Source organism: Pristis pectinata, chromosome X, assembly GCF_009764475.1.
Source record: "Pristis pectinata isolate sPriPec2 chromosome X, sPriPec2.1.pri, whole genome shotgun sequence".
NCBI lineage: Eukaryota > Metazoa > Chordata > Chondrichthyes > Rhinopristiformes > Pristidae > Pristis > Pristis pectinata.
In genome coordinates, this window is record NC_067450.1 from 8,077,897 (window position 1) to 8,100,852 (window position 22,956).

At 44.0% G+C, this 22,956-nt stretch overlaps 1 protein-coding gene across 8 annotated transcripts in view; it reads right to left on the bottom strand.

Annotated features, from left to right (window-relative positions):
• LOC127567034 (sodium channel protein type 8 subunit alpha-like) overlaps positions 1-22,956 on the bottom strand; it is a 208,713-nt gene that overhangs the window by 111,454 nt on the left and 74,303 nt on the right. For all 8 annotated transcript variants that reach the window (XM_052009671.1, XM_052009666.1, XM_052009675.1 and 5 more), the window contains 2 exons: positions 17,978-18,041; positions 1,988-2,129 (listed from right to left, as the gene is read on the bottom strand). In XM_052009671.1, coding sequence (XP_051865631.1) covers positions 1,988-2,129; positions 17,978-18,041 — 206 coding nt within the window. The remainder of the gene's footprint in view (positions 1-1,987; positions 2,130-17,977; positions 18,042-22,956) is intronic.

Below are 22,956 nucleotides of genomic sequence, written 5' to 3' on the forward strand. Positions count from 1 at the left end.
AAACACTTCACAATTTTCCCCACTTATCTCTGGAAGTTGCAGAATACTCAAGCAAAACATTTCTCCATGCCAGACCACAGAAGGAATCAGCTCAATGGAGTGAATGGCCTTTGCTTAGTCTATTTCCCGCAAGCAAGTTTTAAAATTGTAAACACAATCTGCATATGTTAAAAGCACACAGAAAATCCCCCTGTATGGTTCATAGGTAGGTTAGTATTTTGTTTTGAGCATTAAAAGAGGGACAGTCTTTCACTAAAATGGCAGCCCTGTTCCATTGTTTGTCGAATCAGCCCAGTTATGGATATGCAGTTTTCAGCATCATTTTTAAAAGCTTCTTCTCTTAAAGTAGTTTCTGTTCATCTGCAGATTTTGTGAAGTGTTCTAATTTCCCCCAAGTCTGTGTGAAGTCAGGCTCTGGGCCACTGCAGGAAAGCAGCAGCAGATTGGCTGTGTACTGCAGGAGCAGGTTGAGATTCAGGATGACTGCCAGCAACGGAACTGCTATTTTCATCACAGTTGGCCAACGGATGCAATTCATAAGGAGCCAAGGACCAGAAATGAACAACACCGATGACAATTTTGACACATTTAATAAACAAACATCTCATATTCATAACTGCAGGACTCACCTTCCCCATTCTGTGCAATCTCCTGAACAGCGAGTCTTTGCAGGTATTGGTTTTGTAAACATCCTTCATTGCTTTAATCGTGAACAGACAGAATCTTGACAGGCCCAACCATTAAAACACAAGGGGCTTTACAACTGGGCTCATTCTATTCCCCCCACCCCAATGCTCCAACAGCGGTTACAGAGTGATTGAGGAACGTGTGTGTTCGGTCATTTTGCCTTCTTCCCTTTGTCAAGTGGTATTAAAGGTCATTTGCAGCATCACAATCATAACCAAGCAAAATTAAATTCATTAATCCCAGCAAGAAAAACCCCGAATGCCAGTCAGTTTTCTACCGAAGGAGCTGCAGGTTTAAACTTTGTCCAAAATAACACGCAACTGAGATTTATTTTAATTCAAGGAAGACAATTCACTCATCTGAGTTAAAAAAGAGAATTGTTTCAGATCAGCAAGGTTGTAAGTCAAGCTGGCAGGCAAAAGGGGTTGCATTAATCCCAACGTCACTGGGGGTGAGTTACTATTTTTCTTTATATCCACCTGCTCTAACAGTAACATTTTCCATTCCTCCTCAGAACTTGTATGCCCGTGAATTTGCAGTCATGAGCAAGCTCTGGTAAAATTCTTCTCACAGCCCTGTCTAAAACTTGCACATTGACAGATAACTCCCAAGACGGAGCTTGAGGAACATCCCACCATCCTGAAAAGTCATTTACTTCCTGCTGTCCGGACCCCTCTCTAGCCAATGTGACGATACTTACTCTTAAGCACTTACACCCCAAATTATCCACAGTGAATCTCTTATTTGGGACTTCAAATGTTTGATGTCATGTGTACATCATTCTCATTCACTTCAATTCACTCCCCAAAAATCCAACTAACCAAGCACAATCTGCTGTTTGTAAATTCATACCAACTGTACCTGTTTAGTACTGCACTTTTCAACATTTATTAAATTTCAAATGTTATATTGCGATCCAAGTGTTTATTAAAAATTGAGACAGCAGCAACCACTCTATATACTTCACGGCTTATCCCTTTTATTTTTGAACAGTATTGTACCATCTGCCTCCTTCCAGTTCTTTGGCAGATTTCCCATTTCCAAAGATAAACAGAATATTGTAGGTTTGTCCTGCTGGCTCTTCACTGGTAAAAGTCAACAGGTCCAACCTCAACTTTTCACTTCATTAAACTTTTGCCCAAAACCATTTCCTTTTGAATAACCATCGTCAATAAAAACACGACCACACTTTTTTGTTGAAACATTCAGATTATCTTCCAAACTCAAATGGATATATTTGTTAGAGAAAAAAAATGAGACCCCCAAAAATATTTGAAGAATCTAATGCCTCCTTACTTACCAACTGGTACAAATTTTCCCAGTAATCTTGCGTCATGAGTCGAAACAAGGCCAGAAAAGCCCAGCCGAATGTATCGAAGCTGGTGTACCCATAGTTAGGATTTCTTCCTGCCTTCATGCAGATGTATCCTTCAGGACATTGACTGAAATAGAGAACAGGGCAAGTATGGTATCCAGTTTCTACAAATGAACATGGTGCAAGTTTACATGTTGTATTAATGCAAATATACATTTTTTTGACAAGAGAAAACTTAAAATTTCCAAAGGTGCAGAGATACAACATAGATCACCGACTTCAAGAATGATTGGGTAACACTTTCTCTTCCATTTCCTTTATTGCATCATATCCGACCACTTGAATGGAGGGTGGTATAAATCATTTCAGGATCACTTCCGATACGATTATCAAGTCAGGCATTTGGAGGTACAGAGCAAGGAATTGCCCAACAATTTACACCTTCTTCACAGATCCATAGAGCTGCACAGGGAAACAGGGCCTTTGATCCAACTCATCCGCGCCCATGAAGATGCCCACCTAATCTAATCCCATTTGCCTGCATTTGGCCCATATCCCTCTAAACCTTCCCTCTCCATGTACCTGTCAAAATGTTCCTTAGACTTAATTTTATGCCCTCTACCACTTCCTCTGGCAGCCCGTTCCATATACCCACCACCCTCTGGGTGGAAAAAGTTGCCCCTCAGGTCCCTTTTAAATCTTTCCCCTCTGCCCTCTAGATTTAGACTCCCCTACTCTGGGGGGAAAAGACTGACTATCCATCTTATCTATACCCCTCATGATTTTATAAACCTCTAGAAGGTCGCCCCTCAGTCTCCTTCACTCCAGGGAAAATAGTCTCAGCCTGTCCAGTCTCTCCTTATAACTCAAGCCCTCCAGTCCCAGCAACCTCCCCGTGAATCTTTTCTGTGCTCTCTCTAGTTTAATCGCATCCTTCCAAAAGTGTGGTGACCAGAAATGCACACAATACTCCAAGTACGGCCTAACCAGTGTTTTGTACAACTGTAACATGACGTCCCGACTCTCGTACTCAATGCCACAGTCAATGCAGACAAGCGTGGCGTGCCTTCTTCACCACCATCTACCCATCTTGTCACTAAGGGAACTACGTACCTGTATCCCCCAGTCGCTACAACACTCCCCAGAGGCCTGTCGTTCACCGTGCAAGTCCTGCCCTGGTTTAACTTCCCAAAATGCATCACTTCACACTTGTCTGAGTAAAATTCCATGCGTCATTCCTTTGCCCAATTTCCCAGTTGATCCTGATCCTGTTGTAATCTTAAACAGCTTTCTCCATTGTCCACCACACCACCAATTTTGGGGTCATCTGCAAATTTACTCATCATGCCACCTATATTCTCATTCAAGTCATTAATATAAACATGACAAACAACAGGGGACCCAGCACTGATCCCTGCGGCACACCACTGGTCACAGGCCTCCAATCTGAGAAGCAACCCTCCACTCCCACCCTCCGACTCCTACTACCAATTTTGGATCCCATTGGCTAACTTATCCTGGGTTCCACACGTTCCAACCTTGTGGACCAGACTTATTGGAAAGCTGACTTGTGCAGACTTTGGAATACCAAAGACTAACTTCATCCAATATTAATGGTTTATTTTTACTTGGTTAGATATAGCTCACAAAAGAAACATTCCTCTGGAAAGGCAAGTTGATCCATAATCAGTTTGCTCGCCAAGTTAATGCAAGTGGAGGAAATTGTCAGAACGGGTATTTAATGCCTGGGTACTCCCTGGCAGTAAGCTACCGAGTGGGAATTTGGAAGAGAACACTCCTTTAGTTGTGAAGATATTTGAATTATATAAACAGATATGATGGAAGCCTACACAGAAGAACTTACTTATTAATGATAATAATAGATAGAAAGGTGAATGAATATTAGCATGCAATTGCTACTGTTTATAAGGATAAAAAGTCACACGTAGAAAATTAAACAGCGCAAGCAAACTTTCAATTCGTTCTGAAGTGTTTATCATGAAACAAAAACAGTTCATAATTTCCTGCATTTAGACAGATCGGGAAAACATTTGCAGTGAACCCCTGCAACGACCTTAACACTCACCACTTATCTGATCCATTAACTTGTGCAACAGGCCAATTCTAATGCTTTGAATGGGGGAAAATTATCAAGAGGAGGAATGTTCAGGACAGTTCTTTTTCTTTAAAGAAAATTAGTTTCACCCTATTTAATGTTCGACATCTAACACCAAGAGCAGGAAGATTCTTTCCACGGCTGGGAGCACTCAAAGTTTAAGTCCAAATGATATTCATATCTATATTTTCTTAAAGGAATACGATCAGGTAGACTTAGTTTGGAAGCTTTTTAAATACAGTCACAAGATTGGCAGGTTATTCGCGCAATTGTGGCATTTAACATTAAATTATTCAGCGATGAATTATGTACCTTGTGTATAACTAAAGGGAAGATACAAGTCATGGGCTTTTTGCTCCAGAGAACACAAAAGCCAACTTAATCTGGGTACACTTTCCACAGTGAAGAATACTTGACACCTGCTTAGCACCAGAATTCTTTGGAATATAACAACTGAATGACAATTGAAATATCCAAAGTTAACATTTGAACCGCTGATAGCATTCAGCATGTACAAGGTGGTATCTGTTGCTGCAAAACTTAAGACTTTCGTTGCAGAACATCACCATAGAACATTTCATACTCCGCCACCCCGGCACAGAAATAGCATTCCTTAAAATTACTGGCTGCGTAAATCACAACACAATGCAAGGATAGTGTGAAAGTACATTTTAAAGTGTCAGAGCAGGCGAGTCAAGGAAAATTAATTTGTGAATTAATTTGCCGTATATAGACCAGCAACAGCACCTTTCTTGATCAGTTGCCAACCCTTGTGTTATTTATTGACAGAGGGCTGGCTGGGAACAGGATACGAAGCAGGAATACCCTCAGGTCCGTAATATTCTGTCGTGGAAAAGATAACAGCCAGCATTTCCTACACTTTGAATAAAAATTTGCAAGATAGCACATTCACTCTCTTCTTCGTTGATATTTTGGAAATGTGCTGACTTTGCCGGATACAACCTGCACCGATAATCATCTTTCCAGATTTGATTAAGCTGACAAAATGCTCAACAAATAATAGAGTTTGATCTCTACTGAACCAGATCCCAGCCCAAACTGCAGTACATTTCCCTCAGGGAGCCTAAACCATACCCAAATCCAGTCTCATTCTGTGACCCAGACCCAATCGCCAGAAACTTTAATGTTAAGCAGTTTAAAAAGTGAACGTCAGAGACGATCATCTTCTTACGGTTATGGGGAAACAAAAAACAGACACACACCCCGACACTCACGTTTGGAAATTCAGAAGCTATTTCATCCTCCTTTTCTGGTTAATCTATTCAATTATTTTATGTTTTTGTTTTATTGTTGGGTTTAAAATATTCACCTAATTTCAAATATCCTAAAGCAATTTGCAATAAAGTACTCTGAAAGTCAAAGGTCATTTTGCAGGTAGGTACTGCAGGCACTGCACACATTTTCACCTGTACTGACGTGGATCGAGGCTCAAAGCTCCACATGACCATTGTGGTGCAACGATCTCAGTAGAACTCGAAGCATTTCACACCATGTCCTTTGCTTGCCGATTAATAGGACACTTGGCCGTCATTGGGAGACTTGAGTAGGCAGCTCCAAGGTGCGCTACTGAGCTACTCATTCGATGGGCACTTTAGCTGTGTCACTAGCACTCCACTGCTGGAGGCTCGAGAAATTAAGAAAACATAAAACTTGCTAAAGGTAAGACACGTGAACATAAAAGGTCAAATGTTGGCTACTTAATTGACAAAAATTAGATGTCCTTAATCCCAGGGAAGTCAAGCGATATCTGGGTGCACATATTGATATACCAAACACAAGATCAATAATAGTTGAGAAAAAAAAATGTGAATGGGTCAGCAAAATTCAGGATATAGACGATTCTGAGGCTTCATTATTCTCTGACATTGAAGGTAGTCTCTCCAAACACTAATTAGTCTGGATGGTATTATTAGGAACACTGGAAATAGCTTTTTCTCTGCATCTTCTCAATAGCGCGTCAAATAGTTATCCCGTAACCAGGGCTGGTTTAAGTCTCCCGAAACTCGTAGTGCAAATTGCAGCTTCCACCGTTGGGAAATAGTTAACATTTATATGCACTGACTCGGGGACGGTTAGGGACCTTGATACAAGAGATAAGGCACAGAAATACCCATTAATGAACACCCTATTCCTAGAGAGTCTTCACATGCTCTGTACCACTGGATCAGTTCAGGTAGCATCAGCAGCTTATCTCAGATTGCTGCCCAATGAAATATCAGAGAAGTCATCCAGGCTTCCTCCTCGCAAAGGAATGATGTAATGTTTTTCTTTTCAATTTCAGCCAAGAGAAAGTGGCATCTTGGCACTGAGAATCGAACCGCAGAAGCAGAATGGTGATACAAAATGGAGACACAAGAGACTGCAGATGTGGTAATCTGGAGCAAAAAACAAAACTGCTGGACGAACTCAGTGGAGGCAAAGGGATATCGAAACGTCAACTATGACCCTGCCTCCACGGATGCTGCCTGACCTGCTGAGTCCCTCCAGCAGATTTTATTGTGCTGGTGATACAACAAGGCACATCAAGTACCAGAGTCACTGCCGGTCTCACGAGATTCTTTTGCCTGCACCAGCCTGTGAGCGCCCTGAACATCCCTGTGCTACAACACAGAGTCCTGTGGCTGCATTCTGGCTGCTCCTCAACCCCTCGAGTCTGCACAGCCATCCCCAACGTCCCTCAAGGAGCTCTTCCTCACAATGGGCTGGCTTCAGACTGCTGCCCAGTGCCAATCGAAGCAGCAGTCTGATCAGGCTGGGCGTTGGGCCACGTCAAGTGTGCTGTTCACGTGAACGGTTCCACTTTCGTTTCACCCTCCAAGCCTTGACGGAGCCCAAATCAGAGGAGTCGGTCCCTGCCTGTTTAACTCGTCTCCTTGCACAACCTGATCAGGACTCTGCTCACAATGAAGGGTGGGTGGGAGTTAGGACCACCCTCCGCTCCTACAGCAAGACAAATTCCCACGTTCCATTATCTCTGCTCCTGTAGGAGAGCAACCTCCCCCTTGCACGCCATCTCCTTGCTCGTGCGGAAGAGGAATCTGCTGATGCGCTGCCCGTGCGGAACGGCGAGCTGTTCCGTGCCCTTCGCTGCTGGAGCTGCCCGTGCGTTGCACCAAGAGGAGCGATCTGCTCATAAATGGCATCCCACTGCTCAGAGAGGACAACAAGCTGCTCCCTGGTAGCAGACTGCTATTCCTTTCGAGCTTCAAGCTGGTCACACGTGGCAGAGACCTCACCCCTAGATGGATCGGGGTGGGACTGGATGGAAAGGGCAAGATATTGTGCCATTTCTTTGAGCCTTCACAATAGCCATCACATGACCAATAGGTGCTGTAATCCCTGGATAGTCACTGGGCTCTTACAATGACATGCACACACTCTCCATAGTGAAGGTCAAGCTCTCCTGACCCCAGAGAACCTCTGGCAAGAAGCTGGAGACAGACTGCTCCATGCCCAGTCATCTCCCACCTTCAGTCAGGTCGACCCAACAAGGTGCAAGCCATCTCAGTGTGCATCCTCAGTGGCCCACCGTTCACTGAGAGGTATTCCCAACTCCTGGAAAGTAGATTTAAAATGGGATCTCCAGGGCTATGCGCGAGACCAGTCTTAAATCAGCAGCCATGGATGGAGAAAAGGCTGCAGAGGAGATCTTTGATTTTCTGGAAAGGGCCCTCGTAAGATGCGTGCTGGCAGGGAGGTCCCCAGTTCTTGTGGGGGGGGGGGGGGGGGGGGGGTGCCTGAGGATTTGGTGGGGCCAACATTTGAAGAGCCTTGCTGGAGGTTGCTTGAATGGTCACCTGCAAAAGTGAGAGCACTCATGGATGGAGCTGGGAAAAGTTATGACCTCAAGATACGTAAAGGTGAGCACTAAGCTATTAATCCATCCGCACCCCACTCTTTCTCCCCTACCCCCCTCGTGCATGGCTAACACGAGGAGACGTAATTTTAAGGTGATTGGAGGAAGGTATAAGGGGGATGTCAGGGGTAGTTTTTTTGTTACACAGAGTGGTGGGTGCGTGGAACGCACTGCTGGCAGAGGTTGTGGGGGCAGATACATTAGGGACATTTAAGAGACCCTTAGATAGACACATGAATGATAGAGAAATGGGGGGCTATGTGGGAGGGAAGGGTTAGATAGATCTTGGAGCAGGATAAAATGTCAGCACAACATTGTGGGCTGAAGGGCCTGTACTGTGCTGTAGTGGTCTATGTTCTAACTCAGTCGTGAAAGCCCATATCCGAGCCCTACGAGGCAGGAGAGATGGGTGGACCCCCATCTCTGACACCGCCCTTCCTGCACCTCATGTCCGACTGCACCCAGGGGTGCCTGATGCATCTCCCAAGGACGTGCACCGCTTCGACCAGCTTTGCTTCTTCCTCACAGCGCCAGTCCCCGAAGCGATGCTGTGAGGTAGAAGCACAACGGCAGACCTTCGTCATCCTCCTCCTCCCCGCTGCTCAGTGTCCTGGTGAAGGGGTGGGGTCACAGCAACAAAACGGGACCTCTTATAAGCAGGCAGATCCCACACAAACTACCTTCAGGTCGATCCAGAAGCAAATGCAGGAATAAAGAGAACGTGGCATTCACAAAGAAAACAGATTCCTTTTTGCCTCTGTTCATGAAGTGATCTGCATTGCTACGACCCCTCTTTCCTTCCCACAAGGAGAAGAATCCTCTCCATCCTGACAGTGTTGCATACGAGTGTGTAACCTTCCTCCTATTCCTTGCTGTATTTGCCTAAATGAAGGCCACTGAGCAATCATTGTACATTTGTAGACGGTGTTTGAGGAATACAGAGAGTAGAATGTCAATGCGTGGGGGGGGGGGGGGGGGGGGGGAAGGAGGAGGAGGAGGAGGAAAGAGGGTGGGGTGCAGATGGATTAATAGCTTAGTGCTCACCTTTACCTATCTTGAGGTCATAACTTTCCCCAGCTCCATTGCCCATGGGTTCTCTCACTTTTGCAGGTGACCATTCAAGCAACCTCCAGCAAGGCTCTTCAAATATTGGCCCCACCAAATTCTCAGGCCCCCCTAGAACACGGGACCTCCCTGCCAGCACGCACCTTACGAGGGCCCTTTGCAGAAAATCCAAGATCTCCTCTGCAGCCTTCTCCCCATCCATGGCAGCTAATTTAAGGGCTAATTGCTGATTTAAGGCTGGTCTCACACAAGGCCCTAGAGATACCGTTTTAAATCTACTTTTCAAGAGTCAGGAATACCTCACAGTGAACCACTGGGGAGTGCTGCAGAACAGAGGGACCTTGGAGTACAAGTACATGGTTCACTGAAAGTGGCATCACAGGTAGACAGGGTGGTGAAGGAGGCTTTTGGCACACTGGCCTTCAGTCAGGGCAATGAGTATAGAAGTTGGGATGTTATGTTGCAGTTGTACAAGGTGTTGGTGAGGCTGCATTTGGAATATTGTGCTCAGTTTTGGTTGCCCTGTTATAGGAAAGATGCCATTAAGCTGGAAAGAGTGCAGAGGAGATTTACAAGGATGTTGCTGGAACTCAAGGGACCAAACTACGCAGAGACATTGAGCAGGTTGGGACTTTTTTTTCCCCACTGGAGCACTGGAGAATGAGGGGTGACCTTACAGAAGTGTATAAAAATATGAGGGTCATAAATAGGGTGAATTCACACAGTCTTTTTCCCCCAGGGTTGGGGAATCAATAAATAGAGGGCACAGGTTTAAGGTGAGAGGGGAGAGATTTAATAGGGGACCTGAAGGGCAACTTTTTCACCCAGAGGGTGGTCAGTATATGGAACGAGCTGCCAGAGAAAGTGGCTGAGACAGGTACATTAACAAGATTTAAAAGACACTTGGACAGGTACGTGGATAGGAAAGATTTAGAGGGATATGGGCCAAACGTGGGCAAATAGGACTAGCTTAGATAGGATGGACCGGTTGGGCCGAAGGGCCTGTTTCCATGCTGTATGACTGAGCTGATTGGTATTCCAATGCTGGACTGTTGTACTATTACTGCACGTGATGGTTCTGTATTACAGAAAAGAATTTCCATTGATACAAATTGTAAAAAGAAATTGAAGTGCAGTCAAGAGTTGAAAAAATTTCAACATAATAGATTTTTGGGTACAAAGGGAATCAAATGGCATTGGAATAGCTTGAGAGAGTCAAAACAGAGCAGTCGTAATCCAACTGAATGGCAGTGCCGATCTGAAAGGCCAAAAAGCCTCTTCCTTCTTATAGAACAGTACAGCACAGGAACACGCCCTTCAGCCCACGATGTCTGTGCCGAGAATAATACCAAATTAAACTAATCCCTTCTGCCTGCACATGATCCACATCCCTCCACTCTCCGCATATTCCTCCGCCTATCTAAAAGTCTTTTGAATGCCGATATTATATCTGCCTCCACTACCACCTCTGGCTTATATTTCTTATTACATAGGTGAAGGAATAAATACCCACGTACTGAAGCTCACTCGTGACATCAGGAACTAAATAACAGTGGGAAATATACGCAAGGGTGCCATGGGACAAGAGATTCAGTGGACTAGACTGCGACAGAGGGTGGTCAATGTGTCAAGTACAAGGTCATTCGCTTTGGAACCAAGATGTTAGAGTGTATTCTGATAAAAGAGAAATTTGACACAGCAGCACGCCTACTGGAATGATAACGGCTAATAGGTTTAAGTTCTGAGAGCAAGTTGGATAAATTAAGGATGCGTTCCCCTGTTAAGTGTGAAATAATTGAATGAGTTGAAAGTAATTAAATAGCTTGATACGTTCGATAAATACAAAACTCCTTCTGGTGGGGAAATCCTGAACAAAAAGGGGCCACAGACTTATAATTGGAGACAGCCTATTCAGAAGTGCTGTCAGAAATCACCGCACATAAAGGACAGTAATGATTTCCCACAAAAGCTTACGAGGCTTACCCGTAGCCCTCTATTTTTCTAAGCTCCATGTACCTATCCAAAAGCCTCTTAAAAGACCCTATCGTATCCGCCTCCACCACCGTTGCCGGCAGCCCATTTCACGCGCTCACCACTCTGAGTAAAAAAACTTACCCCTGACATCTCCTCTGTACCTACTCCCCAGCACCTTAAACCTGTGTCTTCTTGTGGCAGCCAATTCAGCCCTGGGAAAAAGCCTCTGACTATCCATACAATCCATGCCTCTTATCATCTTATACACCTCTATCGGGTCCCCCCTCATCCTCAGTCGCTCCAAGAAAAGGCCGAGTTCACTCAACCTGTTTTCATAAGGCATGCTCCCTAATCCAGGCAACATCCTTGTAAATCTCTCCTGCACCCTTTCTATGGCTATGATATGGAATCGCTCAATCTACTTCACTGACAGAACCGGCTCATGGAGCTGAATGGCTTCCCCTTATTCGTAGGATCAGAAAATAGCATGTGGCAAACCCCTGGGCAGGTTTGAAGATGGAGAATTTTAACTTCAATGGGCCAGATTGTGCAGGACCAGTACCCTCACCTGGAATCTCTGCCTGCAGTCTACCCACACCTGCACTTACCTGGGCCAGGTGCCAATGGCCCATCTTGCTGGCCCTTGGCACGGTGGCCAGTGGCTTGGTCCTAGCTATAGGCTAGGCCTCAGATGGTGAGATAAGAAGGGCCTGTCCCAAAACACTGAAAGTCAATAATCAAGTAAAATTCTTAAAAATTGAAAAAACTCATAACAAAGCACAAATACTTATACAAACTAGGAAGGGGATGCCAAAACAATGCAAATTCCTCTCCCTTGAATCCTTGCTCTTTCAATCTCCATCAAAAGTTACTGGGGCTCAGGCAGAGGGGCAACCCTGCCGAGTCACAAAGAGGAATCTCAGTGGAGCCAGATTCTGCTGCTGGTCTCTGTGTGGCATCTGGCAACAGTGCAAACTGAGCGGTTCGGCCTACTCGATCCTTCAATAAATCCCGTGCTTCACTGTGCATGCGTGGATGCCCAGATGTTAATTCAGTTTCAATGGCTTAAGGACAGAAATTCTAATCGGAATTGCTGGCAAAGTTGGTGCATTCCAGTCAGACATCAAGGTATGAGGAGAGTGCACGTCCAGCATGAGAGAGATGAAAAGGCGCTAGTACAAATTTCTGTACCTTATTCCATCTTAATTCAAATTATGGAGGGTATCGATGGGAGACTGGCAAGGCGCGCATTGGAGGAATAGTTTAGAGCTAGCAAAAACACCAGTAGGGGAGAGAGCAGAAACAACAGTTCAGTGTTACTCAAATGGAAAAATTGATTGTTCCCGGTGATAGACGAGATGCAGCATTTGAACAGGGCGGCACGATTTCAGAGCCTGGCTCAGTCTGCAAATGCAGCTCCAACAAGTCTGCAATCAACATCAGCGTCCACGCTGGCTTTGGTTTTCAAAGGCCGCTACCAACTGATTTTCAGTTGGGCCTTAAAATGGAGTGCTCGGTGGAAGTTAATGATTCTGATGTTGCAGCTGTCACGTTTACTGTGTCAAAGTAACAGAGGGGCAAACATGCCAAAATCCACAGCAAAGGCCACTCCAGCTGATGAATTACAAGGTGGGAGAAGAGCACTACTCCCAGTGGCCATTTGTGCCATAAAGCAGTAGCACAACTTTTCCAGGAGTTCATTTGTTACATTGGTTCACGTCCTGCAGCGCACTCCTAAGTTTCAGTCCCACTTACCCTTTTCCCAAATCTCTCGGTAAGAAATTGCTCAAACCCACAAGAACAGCACTGGCAAGTTCCTGCATTACAGCAGGGATCTTGCGCTTAAATCCCATTACATTTGCACGGTGTGGGAGAGCAAGCAGCAGAACAGAAAAAAACTAATAGCCAGCTGGCCTCATCCGTAGCTCAGCAAGCTATTTAAAGAGCAAACACTGCTGATATTGGGAGACAAGCAAAGACATCCTAAAATTATTAAAATTTTGCCTGAATATTAAAAAAGTTAATGCAAAAGATACTTCAATAAATTCAAACAATTAAAACAAACTAAATACATCATTACATAGACCACTACAGCACAGTACAGGCCCTTCGGCCCACGATGTCGTGCCGACATTTTATCCTGCTCTAAGATCTAGCTAACCCTTCCCTCCCACATAGCCCTCCATTTCTCTATCATTCCTTGAAGCTGGTTTATGCCACTCAAATTAGATTTCTCTTTCAATGCGAAAGGATGGTGTTTGGCCCATTACACCCATATTGGCTCTCTGAGCAATCCCACTAACTCATTCCTCGCCTACAGCCATGAATGCCCTAACTCACCTACACGAGGGGCAATTTACGGCAGCCAAATAACCCACCGACCTGCACGTCTTTGGGATGTGGGAGGAAACCAGAGCACTCTGGGGGGTGGGGGGGGGGGGAACCCACACAGTCACAGGGAGAACGTGCAAACTCCACACAGAGGTCAGGATCGAACCCGGTTCACTGGAGCTGTGAGGGAGTGGCATGAAGTGCGACATCACTGTGCCAAATCAACGGAGGCGAATTCCTCACGTTGGCTGGTTGAGCAAGTTCCCCAGCACAACGTAGGAATTGCTGCAGCTCCATCACTGGATTCTTCAAGGAGTCCCAATGTCAAAATGCAGTCATGGACCCACAGGTGAAGAGCTCTCGGGTGGTTCGAGACTTCCACATTTGCGCACGCACTCTGGACCTACCAGCATTTCCCAATGGAACTGCAAGCACTTTCCCCCACAAAATCTGGGCCATTAGATTTACTCATTTACTTCAGTGAGTGACCCAGAAACCAGTTCAGCTAGATTCAAAGTAGCTGACCTTATAATAGCCAAAGTTATGGGTTCAAACATTTCATCACAAAGCAACTCAATTAATATTTAGAATGATAGAATTATTACAGGACAAGATGGTGAGCATTCAACCCATTGGGTCCGTACCAAATGAGATTCAACAGCTACCTTGTGGTAAAATTGGATCAAACAACATGGGAAATAATATTCTACATGCATCTCACAATATTGGACTGGAAATATCAGCATAAATATTCTAACAGTTGTTATTCCTCAGAAATTCAAATGTTACTATCTGAACCAAGTTTGGCCAAGTACAAACATCTGGTGTTAAGCAACAGAAATGCATCTTTAATAGATACTAACAGATGTCGACAGATCACGAACAGAAATACTCGTTTATCTCAATGGATGGACCACAGATCACACGGAACAAACAGTGTTGCGGGATAGCTAAAGCTACACGAGGTTGTGCATTACAAGTGTTAGCTACGTTTAACGTTTTTGCTCAATGCGAAGAGATTGCATGCAAAAACATCACCTCAGTTGCAACTAAGATCAGTGCAGATTCTAGCCACATGAGAACTCTCATCTGCAGCAATCGTGCCCAAGTCAGGAGGTCAGAATCATACAAAACAGAAACATGCCCTTCAGCCCACTAATTCCATGCTGACCATCAAGTACCCATGTATACTAATCCCATTTACCAGCACTTAGTCCATAGTCTTCTCAACCTTGATTCAAGTGCTTATCCAGGTACCTCTTCAATATCGTGACAGTTCCAGCCTCCACCGCCCCCTCAAGCAGTGCTTTCCAGATTCCAGCCCCACCCCCCCCCCCCCCCCCCCCCCCCCCCCCCCCAATCCTCTGGGTGAAAACCTTCCTTGGTTTTCCTCTTGAACCTCTTGCCCTAAACCTACCCCCATACCAGAGGTAACTAAAATTAAAAGAGCAAAAGTTTCCTACCATCTACGCTCTGCACATCTGTATCATGTTTCTTCCCTCTCCCCACCCCACCCCCAATCTCCTTTGCATCAAGGAGAGCAAACCACCAATCCAGTCTCTTCTCAAGCTAAGCACTCCATTCCAATCAACATCCTGCTGAATATCTTCTACACCCTTTCTGGCAGAATCACATCCTTCCCATAGTATGGTTACCAGAAGTGTACACAGTACTCCAAGTCTAAACATGTTTTCACGTTGCACCAGGCACTCCTGCTCTGTATGTTTGCCACATGCCTTCTTCACCACCTTATCTACCTGTGCTGCCGCCTTCAGTGATCCTTGGACTCGCACACCAATGTCCCTCCTCTTCTCGACTCCCTGGGGCCCTACCATTCATCATGTAGGTCCCACCCTTATTAGTCCTCCCAAAGAGCAGCACCTCGCACTTACCAGGATTAAATTCCATCTGCCATTGCTCTGCCCACCTTACAAACTGACCCATATCACCCTGTAGCCCATGTCTATCCTCACCATTAAACACCAACTTTTGTGTTGTCTTCAAACCCGATGACCATACCTCTGACATTCGTAGTCCTCTAAACCATTAATGCATACAACAAACAGTAAGCATCCCAGGGTGGAGGCTGTGGGCTCAGTGTATTCGAGAGGTTTGAGCGCAATCCAAGCTGACACTCCAATGCGATACTGAGCGAGTGCTGCACTTGGAAATGCTTTCTGATGATACTTTACACCAAAGCCCCATTGGTATCCCTGGGTATAATGCAATAGATCCCACAGCACTACTTTGAAGATGAGCAGGGAAGCTCTCCCCACCGATTGCATTCATTTACCCGCTATCATGAGCGGATTATCACACTGCTGTTTATGGATCTTTCTTTGCACAAATTATTTCCATACGGTATAGAAGGATAACGTTTGGCCCATAATCTCAAAGCAATCCCGTTTCCCTATTAATTTTCCCCAAAGCCGATCCCCTCTGACATTCCCAACAATTCTACCATTCACCTACACTTGGGACTATTTACAGTAGCCAATTAACCTGTGCGTGTTTGGGACCTGGGCGGAAACCCATATGGGCACAGGGAATAAAAACCGAAAGTGCTGGAAAAACTCAGCAGGACAGGCGCCATCTGTGAAAAGAGAAACAGTTAACATTTTAGGTCAAGAAGCCTTCAGAGCTGAGAGCGGGAGAAAGTAGATTTGTCTAAGTAGCAGAGAAGGTAAGGGGAGGGCGACGGATACAACAAAAGGGAATGTCTGCAATAGGATGAGATGATGTAGCCACTGAGTGCAACAGTCACAGGGAGAACCGTGCAAACTCCACACAGACAGCACTGGAGGTCAGGATCGAACCCGGGTCTCTGGCGCTGCAGGGCAGCAGCACTACCCGCTGCACCGCAGTGCTGCCCAATTGGGTGTCATGCTACCCTATGTTTACGTCCAAACAGTCCAGGATTGGCTGCAACACATTCTGGGACATCTTGAGGTTGTAAAAGGAGCTAAACAGCTTCCAGTTTCGCATGTTTAAATCAACATAGGTGCACATGGCTCCAATCAATTTTCATATTTTAGGAGATGTATTTGTTGTCTTTTCCCCCAGGGGACCCAATGCATTATACTCAAGGGTGCCAATGAGGTTTTGGTTTAATATCTCATCAGAAAGATGGCACATATTTGTTCCTTCCTCAATGTCAGTCTAAACAAAAATCTCCTGAACGAAATAGAACAAAACAGGGACTTGAATCTTCACGATTAGAGATTCATTGTAGAGTTTGCAGACATATCTACAGCTGCAATGCCAAAAGTTCTTATAAACAGCTACTTGGAATTGGGTACAGAAAGACAAATCAAGGCCAATAGTTTAAAAAAAAATGTTAAGGGAAAAATTAGGTGCTAACTGTGGACAAGTACTTTTCATCATCACTTCAGATGAAACTTAGGTCTTCACCCATTTTAAGTAGCAGCAATGTTTAGCTATTGTACCAGAACAACAAAGCAACAGGTTTTGCTTTTCAAAGGCAGTGTGGGATTGCTGTTGGTGAAAAGTTGTCATAGCCATTATGTGGCTGCCATTTATAAACAATGATACAAACCATAAGGAGTTTGATTTTTTTTTTATTGTGTCAGTTGAGAGAGAAATGGTTGCTAGGGCAAATTTCTGCTCTTCCTTGAACCACATTACAGGACCTTCAAATGTTGACCATAACCATAAGGACAGTCAGAACCTTGGTTTAACATTTCATACTCTTGCAGTCAAAATTATGAGCTGGTAATGCTAAAATGCGAGCTGAACTTAATGTTCTGATCCAACAGTGCATAGACAGTTATATACCAAACAGAGCTTCCATAATCCTCCACTTCAAATATAATGAAAGTTGTGGCTGTGCTTCATTAAAGAGATAAACCTAGGCCAAGTGCAAGAGAAGAAATTGCAGAAAGAAAGAAAATCAGTATGTGATCAATGGTTAGTTTTACATTTTAAACTTTTGGATTCAATTAAGAACTTCAAATAACAGGCTGTACGGTCTTGCTCACAAAATAATAATCAAATGAAACAAAGTTAACTTTCATCAAGACTTCAAGTTATAAGCAACAAATTGAAATTTTATGTTAATTATTTTTATAAACAGACAACCCAAATATCAAGTCATTCTCGCCATATTTCAGAGAGGAAATGGTGGTTTAATTTTTCCTTAATCTTTTGTGTCAGGTTTTCTGCTTATTTCCCTTATTTTCCCAATCCTGGAGGCATTAATGTGCTAAAATGCACTTAGATAGACACAGACAGATTAACGGTACTTGATCCAAGTGGCCATTCGAGTGGGAGAACGAGAGAGCATGGAAATAAGTGATTTTATCAGCACTCTACTTCCACAGACTTTCTGACACCAGACAATTTAAAAGAGACACCCTAGCTGATTTACTACCTCTCAGTGTGATATGAAGCAACTGCAATAGCCCAATAGTACCCCAACTGAAATCAGTTGTTCAGCAAAGTCAAGAGATCAAATTTTGGTCCTTCTGGCCTCTCTGATTCATTGCTACATCCGACAGCTGAATAGGATTTTAAGTATCGTTGACGGACATCATTTATTCAGAAACAGGGCAGAGCAGAACAATTAAAAGGGCATACAGAATATAAAACTCACCCAGCATCTGAGCCATTTCCACAAAGCAAAGCGTCAGGTAATCCTGCCAGCATGTAGAAATTTGCTGCAAATAAGAAGAGTTTTAATTAATTTATAATAATTTACAAAAAGTAAAATTATTTTTTCTTCAACAATACTATTTCAAAGTTGTTAAAACAAAAGTGCTAGACATGGTCACAATCAGATTTCGAAAATTAAAGAATTTAAGAGTTCTACTAAAACCAAGGAACATTGCACTCAGTTTTGTATGTTCTCCCTCCAAGATATCCAAATTGTTATGCCATGTTCTAATAGGATAAGTGGCCAAAAATAAAAACTACTCCAAAACCAGCTTTTCAAAGCTACATAAAAGAATCACTTGCTAGTGCTCATTTTTTTGCCACTTGTGGCATTAGTTGCTAGAGGACTAGGTCCTATGGGAATTCATAGGAGGTCTTGTAGCAGACAGCGTAACGCTATTACAGCGCCAGTGAGCCGGGTTCAATTCCGGCCGCTGTCTGTAAGCAGTTTGTACGTTCTCCCTGTGTCTGCGTGGGTTTCCTCCAGGTTCTCCGGTTTCCTCCCACATTCCAAAGACGTACGGGTTAGGAAGTTGTGGGCATGCAACGTCGGCGCCGGAAGCGTGGCGACACTTGCGGGCTGCCCCCAGAACACTCTACACAAAAGGTGCGTTTCACTGTGTGTTTCGATGCACATGTGACTAATGAAGATATCTTATCTTGTATCTGTCTGCTCAGAAACTAAATGGGATCCAAAAGACAAATGCAGAAAAGGAACAAAACATCTTAACAGAACATAATAGCTCCTAGGACCACAAAAATAGCCAATGCAGCTTTTTACTGTGTTAAGGACAGAATGTAAAAGAGCTGTCTAATCTCAGAATCTATCAGAAATAGCGGATACTACAGGTTCCAGAGCGAGTGAAGTGCACGAGGAAATTATTAATTGAAGAAAAGAAATGGAGATTAACAGGCAACAGCTCTCCAGTGTGGATGACCTGCATCCTTGGGTTTTGAAGGAAATGGCAATGGAGATAGTGAGACTGGTTGTCATCTCCCCCAATGTCATAGATTCTCGAATGGTTCTCACAAATTGGAAGGTAGCAAATGAAAGCCCACAATTTAAGGACGGAGGGAGAAAACAAGTCCTGACGAAGGGTCTCAACCCGAAACGTCGACTGTTTCTTTCCCTCCGTGGACGCTGCCTGACCTGCTGAGTTCCTCCAGCATTTTGTGCGTGTTGAACGACAGCCCAGTTGGTCCTCCAACATCAGGAAGGAAGGAAAATGTCGCAATTAAGAGAATGGTCACAGGGCACTTGGAAAATAATGAGATTAGGCAGAACCAATGTGTAAAGGAAATAATGTTCAACGAGTCTTTTGAGGCTACAGCAAACTGAATAGGCAAGAGCAAAAGAGCTGATGTGGCGTTTTTGGATTTTCAGAAAGTTTTCAATGAGGTATCCAGCATGTGATTATTAAACAAGATTCGAGCGCATTGAATTGGGGCAATAGATTCAGTTAAAAGACAAAAATAGGAAAAAACAGGTGGCTTGTGGGTTGGGAGACCTTGACCAGTGGAGCTCCACAGGGGTTAGTGTCAGGGCCCCTGCTGTTCACAGCCTCCATCAATGGTTTGGACGTGGGGGTCAAGTGAAGTATACCCAACTTTGCCGAAAGCTAGGTGGGCAACATGGATCGTGAGGAGGGTGCAGAAATGCTTCAGAAGGATACAGGCAGGCTAAGTGAATGGGCAAAGAAGTAGAAGTTGGAATATAATGTGAAGAAATGTGAGGTTATCCAACTAGGTAGAAAAAAAATAACGTGTTGTTAAATGGTAAGAAATTGGAGAGTGTTCAGTGTTTAAAGAGGCCCGAGTGTCATCACACACAAATCACTGAAAGTTAGCATGCAGGTAGAGAAAGCAACTTAGAAAGCAAGTTGTACGTCAGCCTTTATTGCAAGAGAATAGAGTCGAGTCATGACATGTTGCTGCAAATAACACCAAGCCCCAGTGAGACTACATCTTGATCATCGTACATTGGTCTGGCCTTCCTAGCCAAGGAAGGAAGGGAGGGAGAGCAGCAAGGTTTCACCCGATCAATTCCAGGAGGGGTAGCATGCAAGAAGAGATTAAGCAGTCTGTTCACTTGAGTTTTAGAAGAAGAAGAAGCAAGCTCACTGAAGCTACAAAAAAAAACTTGTTATGGGTTTAAACAGGGGAGGAGGCAAAGTTGATACTTCCCTTGGCTGGGGCATCTCAACTCAGGGCTCGGTGTCAGAAAATAGGGGGGGGGGGGGGGGTGGGGAGTCGTCAGCCATTCAGAACTGACCCACTTTCTTGGGTTTAAGTGAAATTACTACAGGGGTAGTGGCTGCATCGGTCGAGAATGTGAGAAGGTTGCAGTGGATTGGGAAACCATTGGTCAAGAAAGGAGCAGGGTGCAGGAGGGGAGAATTCTCTTTTGTTGGGAAAATGTTGAAATGCATTTTTATTTTGGAAAGAGTAACAGGACCCTTAGAAAATCAATACGATTAGAAAGCGTCAACGTAATTTCATGGATGGGAAATAACGCTGAGAAATTTAGTCAAGATCTTTGAAGTTGTGGATGCAGGGTGTTTGGATTTCTAATGGGATACAGAGCCACCTGGAAGTTCACTGCACTAGGGTCCAAAATCGCTCCAAATCGGCAACATGAATCTGCATTGGCACCGAGTCATATTGTATGACTATGACTGAATTGTTATTGCTCGATCTGAAGCAGATCTGCCATCATGTCTGTCATCTCATTTGAAGATGCAACCTTATTATTCCTGCAATGATGGTGCAATAGTAAAATTGGTAGATACCCAAAAGAACGCAGACTACCAATGCATCGCTTGGGGCTGTAATACTGGTCTTCCTGAGAGTCTGTTTACATTCCCTGCTTATTAAAAGAATAGATCAAAATATTCCGGATGCTCATTATCAAATTCACACTTCTCATATAGGCATCTCATTTTCTTGCTGCCTGTGAAAAATATTGTTAAAGCATGCATCATGTTCTACTTGGTTTAGCGAGCACATCAGACTGTCATCACCTACATTCAAGGTGGCCAGAATGTCTTCACTTTGTCGGATGGTATATTGATTTAACTCTGCTGCCAAAAAAATGCACTCAAAAGGAGGTTTCCTCATCGTTCCTGACTAATGTGCCATGCAAAAATTGCAAGTTAATGTCTTTTTTTCCCCGTCAGTGAAATGCAACAATGCTCACATTTCAAAAAAGCTGATCAAAACGACATGGACGTTGTGACGATTCCTGGGCTGTTAGTCAAAAGTACTCCGACTCTTTAAAGGAGGGAGAGAGGAAAAACAGGGAACTATTGACGAATTAGCCCAACGTCAGTAGCAGGAGAACTGCTGAAATCCATTATTAAGGAAGTGGTAGCAGGTCACTTGGAAAATTATAAGATTGGGCAGATTCAACAAGGATTAATGAAAGGGAAATAATGTTGACAAATCTGTTCGTTTTTTCTTACGAGGTTGTCACTAGCAAAATGGATGAGTTGATATGGCAAGGGGGGGGGGGGGAGGCATTTAAAAGTGAAATTTGAGGCCTTTTTTCTTTTTTTTTTGTACATAGAGTGTCAGGTACCTGGAACAGGCTGCCGGGGAGGTGGTGGAAGCAGTTACGATAGCAAGGTTTAAGAGGCATTTAGACAGACAGATGAACAGGCAGGAATGGAGGGATATAGACCATGTACAGGCAGATGGAATCATGGTCAGCACAGACATCATGAGCCAAAGGGCCTGCTCCTGTGCTGTAACGTTCTATGTTCTAACTTAATTCCCTTAAGCAACTCCATCAGATCACTTTATCTTCCACACTCAATGGAATACCAGCTTGGTCTATTCAACCTGCCCTGCTAAGATCTATACTGCACCTTTTCAAAACCAGTTTCTCCTTCCAAAAGGTGCAATGCACATAACTGAACACTACTCCAGCAGGAGTCGAACTGGAGATCTTTCAAACGAGAACAGCATCTACCCCTCTGATATTCAGCCTCCCCCCACCCGAAATAATTAATAGTCTATCAATAATTACAATTATTTTATAACTGTCCATGTTTTTAAAAATGATTTCTGTACTTCAGCCCCAAAGTCTCCATCTCTGCAGTTCACATTATTTAGAAAGTGCCGTTTATAAATGCAAGGTGAGTAGAGAGAATGAAGCAGCATCAAATTATGATTAGATAATGTTGAACTCTGCTGGTTTGCCAATTCCATCAATGTCATTTTAAAACTTTACGATCTAGTAGACACCAATTACAAAGTATAACCCAACAGCATCATTGGTAAATCTGAATATAGGGTGTTCTATTTGTTTTAAAGAGTCATAAGTTGAATCTCACTAAAGATCCCCAAAAGATGACGCTTATCATGTCTTCCAGACCCTAACCACCATCTTCTACTTCCTGAATAATTCTGCACAAGTGGGTTCCTCTGCTTTCATCTTTGCCAAGTGTCTTTAACGGAACCTTCTTAAATTCTCGTGGAAGCTTTGATAATTAACAAGAGCACCTGCCTTATCAACCATATTAGTGACCTCCATACATTCATGTTAGACAGGACTTGCTCTTCCCAAATCCTCGCCAGTTTACCCTGCGGTCAGTTCATATTCGGCTCGGTGCTCAGTCACACGACAACTAATGAGATTTTCAACAAATAGTCTGATAGGTTTGTAGGCTCCTGATACCATCCTCAATTCTTCAGTCAGGAATGGCAATGACAGCTCTCCCCAATCTAAGGGGACAATTCATGAATCAAGGGTACTTGGAAGATTGTAGCTAGGTATCTGCAACTTCGTCTATTCATTTTAATAACCTTGGGTTGAAACCAACAGATCCACAGGCACGATAGTGTAGCGGTTAGCGTGACACTATTACAGTGCCAGCGACCCGAGTTCAATTCTGGGCACAGTCTGTAAGGAGTTTATAC